This window comes from Sphaerodactylus townsendi, linkage group LG02, assembly GCF_021028975.2.
Source record: "Sphaerodactylus townsendi isolate TG3544 linkage group LG02, MPM_Stown_v2.3, whole genome shotgun sequence".
NCBI classification, from domain to species: domain Eukaryota; kingdom Metazoa; phylum Chordata; class Lepidosauria; order Squamata; family Sphaerodactylidae; genus Sphaerodactylus; species Sphaerodactylus townsendi.
The window spans coordinates 18,779,597-18,792,692 of record NC_059426.1 but is presented as its reverse complement, the minus strand read 5'-3'; the positions used below and the strand labels follow the sequence as shown (position 1 = coordinate 18,792,692).

The following is a 13,096-nucleotide window of genomic DNA, read 5'->3' as shown; positions in this document are numbered from 1 at the left end:
CATAATCAACTCATGGAAACTCCATAGGGTTTTCAAGGGAGGAGACATTCAGAAGTGGTGTTCCACAACCTGCCTTTATGCAGTGACCCTGGACGTTCTTGCAGGTCTCCCATTTAAGTGGTAATGATGGGAGACCCTACATGGCTTCCAAGATTTGATGAAAATAGGCTGGCTTGGACTATTCAAGTTAAGAGGTCCTCTGATATACATATTGAAATAAATCTCCCAGGGAACCTCTCCACCTGTGGGATGCTAAGCAGAATTACTCTCTTAGAAGAAGAAGAAGAAGAAGAAGAAGAAGAAGAAGAAGAAGAAGAAGAAGAAGAAGAAGAAGAAGAAGAAGAAGAAGAAGAAGAAGAAGAAGAAGAAGAAGAAGAAGAAGAAGAAGAATTGGATTTATATCCCCCCTTTCTCTCCTGTAGGAGACTCAAAGGGACTTACAAACTCCTTTCCCTTCCTCCCTCACAACAAACACCCTGTGAGGTAGGTGGGGCTGAGGTAGGTGGGGCTGGAAAGCTGTGACTAGCCTAAGGTCACCCAGCTGGCATGTGTGGGAGTGCACAGGCTAATCTGAATTCCCCAGATAAGCCTCCACAACTCAAGCGGCAGAGCTGGGAATCAAACCCGGTTCCTCCAGATCAGCGTGCACCTGCTCTTAGTCACTTCGCCACTGCTGCTCCTGACCCTTGACTTCAGCAGAGTTAGAAGCTGCTAATTGCACAGGTTCACAGCACCTGCAGTTGTCAGTTCCTCTTGTTTACTATCGCAATGCTTGAATACGCATTCTATATTTTTAATTTAAATTGGATGAGTGATTTTTGCCCATCCTAACCCTTTACGTTCCATGAACCTGGAGGTAACTCTGCACCTTCCTGTTAAAAAGAGGGTTGAATTGCTCAATTTTTAAAAAATCCATTTTTTAATTTTAAAAAGTCGGGAATAGTTGGATAATCGTACACTTTTAGTAAAGCTATCTCACCATTATATGAGAAATGTTAGTTCAATTATACTCCACTTTCTCCCCCACTGGGGACCCAACGTGGCTTTCAATATTCTACCCTCCTTGATTTTACATTTACAACAACCCTGCATGCTGACAGTGTGTGGCTGGCCTAAGGTTTCCCAGCTGGCTTCCATGGTAGGGGGAGGACTCAAACGGGAATCTTACCATCTCCCAGGCCCCTTCCGCACTTGCAGAACAATCCATTTTCAATGCACTTTGCAGCTGGATTTTACTGTGTAGAATAGCAAAATCCACTTGCAAACAATTGTGAAAGTGAATTGAAAGTGCATTATTCTGCAAGTGCGGAAGGAGCCTATGTCTGAACAAACCACTCAAATGACCCCAAAACAGGCAAGGGGCAAGAAGTGAGCTCACAAAATGGCGCCAAAGAGCAGAGGCGTAGCTCTGGCGGGAATGAGTGGGTGATGCACCGGGCGCACGCCCCTGTGGGGGTGTGGCGAGGGCGTTCCGGGGGCATGGCAGGGGTGGGGCGGTAACAGAGGATGTGCCGGTGGTAAGATCCCAGGTTCAGTCCTTGGCATCTCCAGTTAAATAATCTGGCAATAGGTGATGTGAGAGATCCACATAAGATCCTGGAGAGCTACAGCCAGTCTGAGTAGACAGCATGAACTTTGATGGATCAATAGTTCAGATGCAGTATAACCCAGCTTCATGTGTTCATATGTGCTCTTGGCAGGTGAGAAGCAAGAAGAAGAGATTTCCTCAGAAGGATTATCACAACATGATTTCCTGGCAGCTTAACAGTCCAAAGAGGAACAGTCAACCAAGCATCCCAGCGAGGACTTATACTACTTATCGCTTTTGGGAGCCATGATGAAGATTTAGGGACCGATTTGGTAGCTCACACAGTGTGTGTATTCTTGACCATGGGACAAATGAAAGAACAGTCTGGCCTTAGCTTAGAGTAACTGTGCTCAATGGTTATCTACAAGAAACAAGACACATCTTGGGGGTTTTGTCAACGAAGGATGGAAACTATGGGTTACATATGAAATGGATGGTCGAAAAGAAGGGTAGGCACCAGATAAATGAATTTAAGTTGCATGACTCTATCTCCTTTGCAAATACATACAGATTTCATCTGAGTTACTGATCTTTCATGGTGGTTTTTTAAAAAAATCATGATCTTAGGATTATTATTTCTCATTCAAATAATGACGTGTAAAAATTGTGCCCAAACTCGAGCGGCTTATACTCGCAAATTAGCCAAGCGGAGGGTTTTTTTTTTTTAAAAAGAAAAACTTCTCTCTTATCAAATGGCAGTGCTGAATTTAGAATTTAAAACATAAGATTAAAAGATCAGACTTATCCAGCTTTGGGAACTTGTCAGCCCAGCGTTATGAAGAATATACTGCTAGAGCAAATGACGTGAATGACTAGCTAGATACTTTTGCCCTGTTTAAAAAAAAGATTCAGCCAAGAGAATCAGCACTCTAAATCCCACATGGTACCACTTTTCAGAAACAAATTCCCCATATTACTAAAGCAGTGGGTCTGCATCTCAGTCCCAGGAGACATTGGAAGTTTATAGCTGATGTGGAAGAAGATGCTTGAGGTTTTGCTGACTCATCAAGTCTTGAGACAAGTCATAGATGGAGCTGACAAGAAGCCCTCAACCAGGAGAGATATTGGTCGAATCCCTACTACGTTCTTAGCCAGGTTTCAGAACACAAACTAACCAGGTTTGAGGGATCTTAACCTCCCATTGCTTGCTATGCAGGGCAGATTCCGCGTTCTGGTGCTCGTTCTCCCCGTTAATCCACATTCCGGCAGGACCTGGTTGCAAGTGGCATAGACTCCATTAACACAGTTCAGGGCTAATCCGAGGGGAGGGATGAGGGTTGAAACCCTGACTCGCTTCCCCCGCCTCTGGAGTGTGACACACGGAATTTGGGCAACCAATCAGCGCTGCGATGCACACACAGCCTTTCCTTGGTTTCGTTTCTGCTTTTGCGGTCGGCCAGCAGAAGGGGACGTAAACATTAAACAGTCAAACATGTAACCTTAAATTGTTCATGGTTTACACAGGTAACAATTAACTGTTTGCACAGTTAAACAGTTAAACGTTAAACTTTTACACGCTGGTTTTTTTGATCACACCCCTACAATGTATGTTTCTGCAGTGGGAAAAGGTCCTGCCCCATCAAGGCACGCCAGCCAATTAGGGGAGACTTCACAAGCTGTTTTGCTCGCTTCTGGTAGTGATGGGATTACTAAGAGTTCTGCAACCGGGTGTGTCTGCTGTGTGTTTGCTGTGGTGGGGAGGGAGAAACTCCGATGAAGAGGACACGGTTTCACAACGAACAGGTTTGGATCTGCTTGCAAATTTCAAGTGGGGATTCGACCATTGATTCGCTGATGTTCCTAGTATTCCTGGTTCCTTATGAATTCTGTGTGAATGATAAGAGTGGCAAGTCTTTTCACTTCATGGCCATCTGGATAGTCAGATGATATACTCTTTTCAGGATAAAGACAACAAGAGATTCCTGGATTCATCTGCTATTTCTTGGGCCATCTTTGTTCTAGAATGCTCTGCTTGGGGATGGAACTAGGTAGGCTCTACCTTGGAACTAGGAACTAGAATGCTCTACCTTGGGGACGGAACTAGGTAGGCATTAGGACACAAGCAGAATGTTCTAGAACAAAGATGGTCCAGGAAATAGCAGATGAATTCATGAATCTGTCATCTTTATCCTAAAAAGAGTATAGTATAGGCATGGTTCTATGTGAAGGCAAAGTGAAGGCTAGAATTAAAAACACAATCATTCTATTTCTATACTGGGTATTTCATCTGAACTGATTATGAAAAACCGAGGCCTGTAAGGTTCAGCTCCGCCGCTTGCTTTCAATTATGTTAAGAATCAGAACTGCAATTGATCAATAAAATTTTTCATCTTGGTTAGCTAAAGGGCTGCCATTTCTGTTAGCACATCTTCAGCGGGCAGGAACATAATTACCTCAGTGGAGCTGCTGCCACCTCTATACCGTTGCCGAAGGCAAAGTCATTATCATTACCAGATGTTGGTCAGAGAAATCAAACAAAACAGGTTTAAACTGCAGGAAGAGAAGTGGGGCAGGAGAAGATACAGTAAGGGTTAGTTTGGCCCAAGACACAACCTTCATCACCTTCAAGTGGAAGTCATTTAACTGTATATTTAAAGTGCATTTTTAAGCTATCCATTGGATCCATCATTCTTTCTTCTAGGCTGCGCTTTTGTTAGAGGATACCTTAGGTAGCCAACTTTGGCCTGGGAATTTCCAGGAGATTTGGAGACACTGTTGTGGAAGGGAGAATTTGGGGAGGGGCCTGCAGAATCTGTGATATACCATAGAGTGAGGGAGGAGTTCTTGAGACTCCAGGTTATGGGATTGATCCCATCAGCTCCCTGCCAATTGGCCATGCTTGGCAGGGGCTGGATGGGAATTGTAGTCCATAACATCTGGAGTGCCAAAGGTTCGCCACCACGGCCATAGAGTTTGCCCCCCAAAGCTGCTGTTTCTTCCAGCGGAACTGATCTTTGTAGTCTGGAGATCAGCTGTAGTTCCAGGAGATCCTCCACTTGGAGATTTTAGGGGTGGCGCCTGAGGAAGATGGGATTTGAGGAAGAAAGGGACTTCAATGTAATTCCATAGAGCTCACCTCCCAAAGCAGCCATTTTTGTCCTGATTTCTATTGCCTGGAGATCAATTGTATTTCCAGAAGATCGCAGCCACCACCTGGATGATATAGCTAAAGGGAAAAGTACCACTATAGACTTTTATTTATAACACAACATGCACTCAGTTCATGCTTCACATTAGACCCTACCTTTATACCTGCCAAGAGGTGTAGAGTCATGGTGTCATATTAGTATCTGGGAAACACGTTTTCCCTTCTCCCAAACTTACTGCGCTTTAGACCCATGGTTTCTGAAACCTCTAAAAGCGTGACTTTTCCTCTCACTTTGCAGGGAAACAGGATGTGTTTGGCTTGCAAAGGGGATTGTTCCTGCTCCTTGCCTCCCCCCACCCACCCACCGACCAGCAGTTCCTCTCCCACTCTTTTGGGCAACAATTCAGAGACATTGGAAGAACTTTCTTCTTATTTTAACACTTCTGGATTATCATGATAGCTCAGTGAAATCTACATGAGATGTACATTGTCTAGCAAACTAACACTAGATCCAAGACCACACACACACAAACACAACAGCAGCAGTGAGTAATCAGGATCCCTCTTAGATCTTTCCAGTGATGAGCACTATACTCCAGATTCATAATAGTTTCACCAGCATGGCCAATTTGCCATGCTGGTAGGGGCTGATGGGAATTGTAGTCCATAACATCTGGAGTGCCAAAGGTTCGCCACCACGGCCCTAGATAGAGACAGCACAGGAAGAACGGGTAGGTGAAATGGCAGATCAGCTCGGCCAATGAAACGAGAAAATCCCATTTAAGCAAAAAATCCACTGCAAAGCTGACAGCCGTGGGGTAAGCACTGTTGGAGTTTACCACACAGAGAAGCGGCTAACATACTGATTAAAAGGGCAAAAGGTAAATGTCTATTAGGAAGTACATTTTAGGAAAGAGGGAAAAATAGCCTGCTGCTGTCTTGCTAGCGAGGAAGAGTCTCTGCTCTAACTTCTGAGAAGAAGCAGGATATTAGAAGAAGAAGAAGAGTTGGATTTATATCCCCCCTTTCTCTCCTGTAGGAGACTCAAAGAGGCTTACAATCTCCTTGCCCTTCCCCCCTCACAACAAACACCCTGTGAGGTGGGTGGGGCTGAGAGAGCTCCAAGAAGCTGTGACTAGCCCAAGGTCACCCAGCTGGCATGTGTGGGAGTGTACAGGCTAATCTGAATTCCCCAGATAAGCCTCCACAGCTCACGCAGCAGAGCTGGGAATCAAACCCGGTTCCTCCAGATTAGATACATGAGCTCTTAACCTCCTACACCATATTGGCTATGGATTCTGCAAGAACGAGCTCTTATTAGACCTAGGAGTATCAGTCTAAGGACAGACAAGAGGTGACCCCAAAGGACAGAGGGATCACTAACTTTACAGCCCACTCTAGCTGACCACTTGCCCAGAGCTGACCACTTGGGTCCATCTCAGTTCCTTTGCACATTAGACCTTGCTACATCCAACAAGCCCTGCATCCAAACATGGCATAAAAGAAGATGGCGACTGATTTTGCCGAAGGCCAGCTACCTCTACTTAGGGTTGCCAGCTCTGGCTTGAAAAATTCTGGGAGATTTGGGGGTGGAGCCTGGAGATTGTGGGGTTAGGGGAAGGGGAGTGGCTTCAGCAGGGTGTCTGCCATAGAGTTTCCTCTCCAGAGCAGCCATTTTTCTGCAGGGAAACAGATCTCTGTAATCAAGTTCAAGTTCAATAATCTTTATTAGGCATACCGAGTAAAAAATAAGTACAATAATGCAGTGAGTAATATAAGCAGGTCCTGTTCCTTCCTATTTTCCTTGGTTCTGTGCAGCAATCACTTGCACAGAAGAAATTGCAGGAGAAATTTAGCAGTCTTTTCCAGTGTCTCCTGTTTCTTGCTGTTGAGAAGGAAGTTCATTTGCCAGTCAGCTGGATCCCTGTAGTCTATAGATCTGTGATAATAAGAGGAGATCTCTAGGCCTAAAGTGGAGGCTAATAACCCTATTTTGTGGATATTAAGGAAGCAGGTGTGAGGGGGTGCAGGAAGCCTAAGTCGTTTGGGCATTATTGCATTATCCCGTTTCCCTTAACGGACCAGCCTCCATTGTGTTTGGTCCAGCTATTACTGGAGTAAATGCGTATGAAATTCCTGCATTTCCCAAATGGTGTTGCCAAAGGATGTATAATCATCGTTATTTTGGACGTATAGCATACACCAGTGGCTGGAAGTTTGCAAGAGCAGCCCCTCCGCTGCCAGGGTATCATCAGTTAAAGCACACACAAGTCAAAATTTCAGGGAAGATCCCCCAAAGCAATCCAAAACCGGAGCCCATCTGACATATCATTTGCCCATTCTCTGCTTTTTAATTAAGAGACACAACATATAGATTTGATGGGCAAAAACTCACAAAACATATCCTTAAAGAAGAAAAATCAGATGTGAGAAGTGTGTATATTAAATGTGTGGATGGTATGGGTAGCAATAAATGGCTCTACCCAGAGGTGGGATCCAGCAGGTTCTCACCAGTTCCCGAGAGTGGGCTACTAATTATTTGTGTGTGCCGAGAGGGGGTTACTAATTGGGTCTGCTTTTCCATTAGAAATTCCATTAGGTCCAAAAATGATAAAGTCCTGTGGTTTCCTATGTGGCTGGTTAGCGAAGGTAGAAAACGGGATAATTCTTCCTGCTGGGCTGTTTTAAAAACATGTTTTAGTAATATGGTAAAGTTCCTTGTTTGAGGAAAGTATCCTTCTTTTGATTTCTAGAAACAAAATTAAGTATTTGAAAATTTTAAGTATTTGACAGGCAGTCAATTAGAGGAGAAGTAGTTGTTTCTGTTGGCAGTAGACGATAGGACTTGCTATAATGAGTTTAAATTATGGACAGAAAGATACCAGCTGGAAATTAGGAACTTTTTTTTACAGTAAGAGTTTTTTACAGTAACAGAGAAATTATTAATGCCCCCCCCCCCGGAATGCCCGGCCACGCCCCCGTCGTGCCCCACCCAGCCCCATTGGCGCTATGCCACTGTTTGAATCCCACCACCATGGGAACCTGTTACTAAAATTTTTGGATCCCACCACTGGCTCTACCCCCTTCCCCAAGATGCTGCTGTGTGTGATCTGAGACCCAGAGATTGCCATAGCAATAATTCTTCCTTTCCACAAAGGTACATGTAAGCCTTGTTCACACTTCTGAGAAACCTGCTGAATAACTGTATGGGGAGGAGGTATTCACAAGTGGTTTCTGGGGTGAGGGGACAGAGAGAGAGAGAGAGAGAAGGAGGGAGAGAGAGAGAAGAGAGAGAGAGAGAGAGAGAGAGAGAGAGGATTTGGTACTCTTCCACACTCTGTGACCTATGATAGGCAGCTGATGGCAATGAACTGACAGAGAGTATTGAGGTTGAAGCAGTTACGGGAAAAGGTGTTTAAAGTGGTAAACAAAAGCGCCCACCAAAGCGGAAATCAGAGTACTTTCAGAACACTGACATTTTAAATCACATCCCCTTACAGCAGAACCTCTGCTTTAAAGCATACACCTCTTTCTTCAGATAAGAAGACACAGCACAAGAGGGGAGTCATCTAAAAATGCTTAACTGGAACTACTAATTTGACCTGAAACCTTTGAGCAGCGTCACACCGATAATGTTAAAAACAGTCCCAATAGCTCGAATTCAGATGAGTAGCCCAGTCCAGAGCCCCTGGCGGCAGGACGCAGCACTGTTTTGGTGCCATCCCACTGCCTCCAAGGGCAATTCCGCACACGAGTAAAATAGGTTCAACCCAGTTCCCTGAGAACGGTACTAACCTAGGTCGAAGCCATTGTTGTTCCCCACTGCAACCAGCTTGATCCCAGCTCCGAGGGCGGAATCATCCTGTGCCTCTTCGCCACTCCGTTCCAATTGGCTGCTGTTCCGTCTATCCCCACACACGTTATAAAAAAAACTGCCACGGGAACAGAACAGAAAGCCTTTATTGGCATATTAAAAAAACACAATAGCTACAAAACAAACCAATACAGCAAAACACATCCAATGCAAACCCGCATGACACATCGATCCATGTTCACATCTTCAGCAAAAAGAAGGCCCCCAGTTCTCATTCCACTGGGCCCGAACCACCCAACAACAAGCAAATTCTGTCTGCCACGGGAATGGAGGGACGAAGGTGGCGTTTTTTGATTGGCCAGCTGTACACATGCCCGAAACACTCAGCTGTGATTGGCTGAATGGGGACTCCTTGGCACCAGAGATTCGCGCGACTTTACTGGAATCGAGCTGCAGAGTTTGAGCGATGGTTGCCCCTGAAAAGTAGTAGTTCCCAACCGAGCTCGGAAATTGGACCGCTACATGGGGTTGAAGCTGGTACAAAACCACGCCGATCCCAGTGGTTTGTGGCGGAGCACTTAGGGTTCGAAACTGCAGCTTCGAATCCAAATTAGTGCTCGATAACCCAAGTGCGGAATCGACCCAAGAGAGTTTCTCATCTGCACAGGGAGGCAAAAGGCAGAAAAGGTTTCCTTGCCACTGAAAGCCCTTCATTGGGCTCTATGGGCCTGTGGCGTAAGTCCAAGCCCCTGGTGCCGGTGGTTTGGCAGGCAAAGACCAGGGGGGAGCTGACTAATGTCAGCTCCGTCCCCGGCCACGTCTTCAGAAACCCTCCACTATGCAGCATCTGGTCACCATGGAGGTAAATGCCTCAGGAAGGAAAATCAGCCAGTGCAGCCCCATGCCACCTCCATAGGGGGATTCATCACCCCACGGGGTGTATCGCTCCTTTATTTATTCATCTTATTGTATCTTGCTATAACTTGAGGGGGGGGGGGCAGACTTTGCAACACCTGCAGTGACTTTGTATTTAATGCCTGCTAGAAACACTCTCCCTTGGAGAAGCAGCAAAATTCATAATTTTCTTATATCAGAGTGAAGCAATCATTCCAAAAGATGACGCTCCGATGTATCAATTCGCCCTGACAGACACAAGCACAAGCAATTCATATAAGGAAACTTCTTACAGTGACATCCATTGCCTGAGAAGATATCTTGTTTAATCTGGCTAATCTGGCTTGTTTAATCAGAGCCCTTTGGGGATTGGGCGGTATAGAAATCCCATAAATAAATAAAAAATAACATAAAATGATTTTCATGGGATATTTTAAAAATTCAGGAAAGGAGCTTGGATATGGCAAACTTAAATAAAGGGGGCAGCAAACTCTACATGCTCTAAGAGTTCAGGAAATCCAGTTCATTCAAATGTCTCAAAATCAACAGACCCAAATCTACCCAACTGGATGAATCCCCATCTTCCTTCAAGCAGTCTTCATCCTCAGATGGGCCAATGCAAGGCCTATCAACAGTACACGTGGATCTCTCAAGGAACCAGCTGAGCAGAAATATAGAACTTTTGTTTGTTTGTTTGTTTTCTTCACTTAAATACCACCATTCTCCCCAATGTGGACCCAAAGTGACTTACATTCCTCCATTTTATTGTTATAACAACCTTGCGAGAAGGTTAGGTTGAGAGTGTGTGACTTATCCTATGGCAGAATGGGGGTTCAAACCAGTCGTGGGATCCAAAAATTTTAGTAACAGGTTCCCATGGTGGTGGGATTCAAACTGTGGCGTAGCCCCAATGGGGCTGGGCGGGGCACGACGGGGGCGTAGCCGGGCATTCCTGGGCGGGGATGTGACAAGGATGTAGCCGCTGTGCCGGTCCTTGGGCAGGAAATGAATGCCCGCAGGCGCAGGCTGCCACGCATGCCGGTGCACCTCCTGCTAGACTGCTTCAAGTTCTGTGCGCTACTGCTGAGAGGAGGGGCGTAACTAAGGCAAAAATCACGTGGCAAAATCACCAATTAGTAACCCCCTCTCAGCACACACAAATAATTAGTAACCTACTCTTGGGAACCTCTCGGGAATTCAAGTTCTAGCTGTGACTTTTAGTCCTAATAAATTGGGCGTTTTCTGTTGCTTCTGTTTAATTTTTTTAATGAACTAGCATAGCCCATGAGATCTAATTTTTACATTCTAAGCATGCACAGAATACTGTGCAATCACATTCTTTTTCCATGTTTTAACAAAACACTTTTCAGTAATGACTGCCTTTTGCACTGGGTTACAGTCATCGTGTGCTGTATTGGAACTGAAAAGTGATAAGTGGTACTCTCTTGATGATAGAGTTAGATAAGGACCTTTAAGGCTAGGTTTTTAAAAATTCATCACTCAGCCTTAATCTCACTGTGCAATCTTCACCAAGTCATAGCTTTACCTCTAGGGATTCTTTTGAGGCTTCATTTGTACTCTGTCTTTCTTCCCAGTAGGAACTCAAGGTGAGAAAGAGGAGCAGCAGTGGTGTAGGAGGTTAAGAGCTCGTGTATCTAATCTGGAGGAACCGGGTTTGATTCCCCGCTCTGCCGCCTGAGCTGTAGAGGCTTATGTCTGGGAATTCAGATTAATAGCTGTACACGCTCCCACACATAGCCAGCTGGTGACCTTGGGCAATAGTCACAGTTCTTCTGAGACTCCTCCTCTAGCCTCCCACCTCACAGGGTGTTTGTTGAGAGGGGGGAGGGTCAAGGAGATTGTCAGTCCCTTTGAGTTTCCTGCAGGAGAGAAAGGGGGGATATAAATAAAAACTCTTCTTCTTCTTCTTCTTCTTCTTCTTCTTCTTCTTCTTCTTCTTCTTCTTCTTCTTCTTCTTCTTCTTCTTCTTCTTCTTCTTCTTCTTCTTCTTCTTCTTCTTCTTCAGTTTTGCACAGGGCCTACAAATACCTGGAACCAACTGTGGCACTGATTTCTTTCATGTTCAGCCTCCCCAGTTGACATCAACAAAGCAGAATTTGGAATTTGGAGAATGCTCAGAGGAATTAGGGATGAGTGTTCAATAAACTTGAAACTTCACTTTTTCAGAAATGCAAATCCTATTAGTTTTGTTGTAGTTGTTATAAAATCAATAAAAATTACTTTTAAAAAATGCAAATCACTGAGGATGAGAAAATGCAGCATACAGAAATTCAAACCTCCAGGTTCTTTTCCCCACCGTTTTCTTTCACATGATGTTGGATGATATGAGCAATTTTGCCTCTTTGTTACCTTGTTGCAGGTAACACCTACCTGTTTCCCCTCCATTTCTACTGGAGATATTGTGGGAGATAATTTTGGAGTCTGAATCTGCTGCGCAAATAATCTCAACATGCCATCTTCGCTGTGTAAAACCACAACAATAGGAAACAGAGGTGTTTGCAGGGCTCATATCTAACTGACGTTTTCACCACAGCTTCTGTTTACATACCCTGTGGACTCTTTTCACGAAGCTCACGGATGTTTCTGTCTGCTTTACTTAACAGCGTGTGGGTGCACAGCTGAAATGATGAAAAATGAGCCTTCTGTCTTTCTGAGTTGTACACATTTACAGGCTGGATTGTTTTTTAAACCAGGAGGAGTCATTATAGTCAGTGGTGGGATCCAAAAATTTTACTAACAGGTTCCCATGGTGAATTGCGGATTCAAACACTGGACATTGAAGGCACCAATGGGGCTGAAGTGCTGGGCATTACGACGTGGGCGTGGCCGGGCCTTCCGGGGGCGGGGCATTAATAATTTCTCTGTTACTGTAAAAAACTCTTACAGTAAAAAAAAAGTTCCTAATTTCCAGCTGGTATCTTTCTGTCCATAATTTAAACTCATTATAGCAAGTCCTATCGTCTACTGCCAACAGAAACAACTACTTCTCCTCTAATTGACTGCCTGTCAAATACTTAATACTTTCAAATACTTAATTTTGTTTCTAGAAATCAAAAGAAGGATACTTTCCTTAAACAAGGAACTTTACTCTATTTCTAAAACATGTTTTTAAAACAGCCCAACAGGGAGAATTATCCCGTTTCCTACCTTCGCTAACCAGCCACATAGGAAACAACAGGACTTTAGGATTTTTGGACCTAATGGGATTTCTAACGGAAAAGCAGACCCAATTAGTAACCCCCTCTTGGCACACACAAATAGTTAGTAACCCACTCTCGGGAACTGGTGAGAACCTGCTGGATCCCACCTCTGATTATAGTCCAGGTCTCAGGTCAAAATATTAGATCATGTTGTAGCTGATAAGGAAGAAGTCCATAATGTAGACCCACTTAGTAAAATGAAAAAAGCCACAAGAACATGATCTGAAGAAATTTGATGTGCAGAACAGGAAACAAAATAATGGCATCTTTCACTGGAGAGTGAAGGTGATAAATTCTAAATGTACACATCTGCAAAGAACTAGTAAACTCCACTATTCTTCATATAGGAGCAGCAGTGGTATAGATGGTTAAGAGCTCGTGTATCTAATCTGGAGGAACCGGGTTTGATTCCCAGCTCTGCATATGACTCTGGAGGCTTATCAGAGGTGGATTATACCTTTTGCTCCCCACACCACGCTCCCAGCTGGTGA

General features: G+C 44.5%; 1 protein-coding gene across 1 annotated transcript in view; it reads left to right on the top strand.

The window, feature by feature from the left end:
- Positions 1-2,191, top strand: part of CD28 (CD28 molecule) — a 42,276-nt gene extending 40,085 nt beyond the window's left edge. Inside the window, exon 5 of the mRNA XM_048485943.1 lies at positions 1,701-2,191. Within this exon, the coding sequence (XP_048341900.1) occupies positions 1,701-1,838 (138 nt within the window). The 3' untranslated portion in view covers positions 1,839-2,191. The remainder of the gene's footprint in view (positions 1-1,700) is intronic.
- The last annotated feature ends 10,905 nt before the right edge of the window (positions 2,192-13,096 follow it).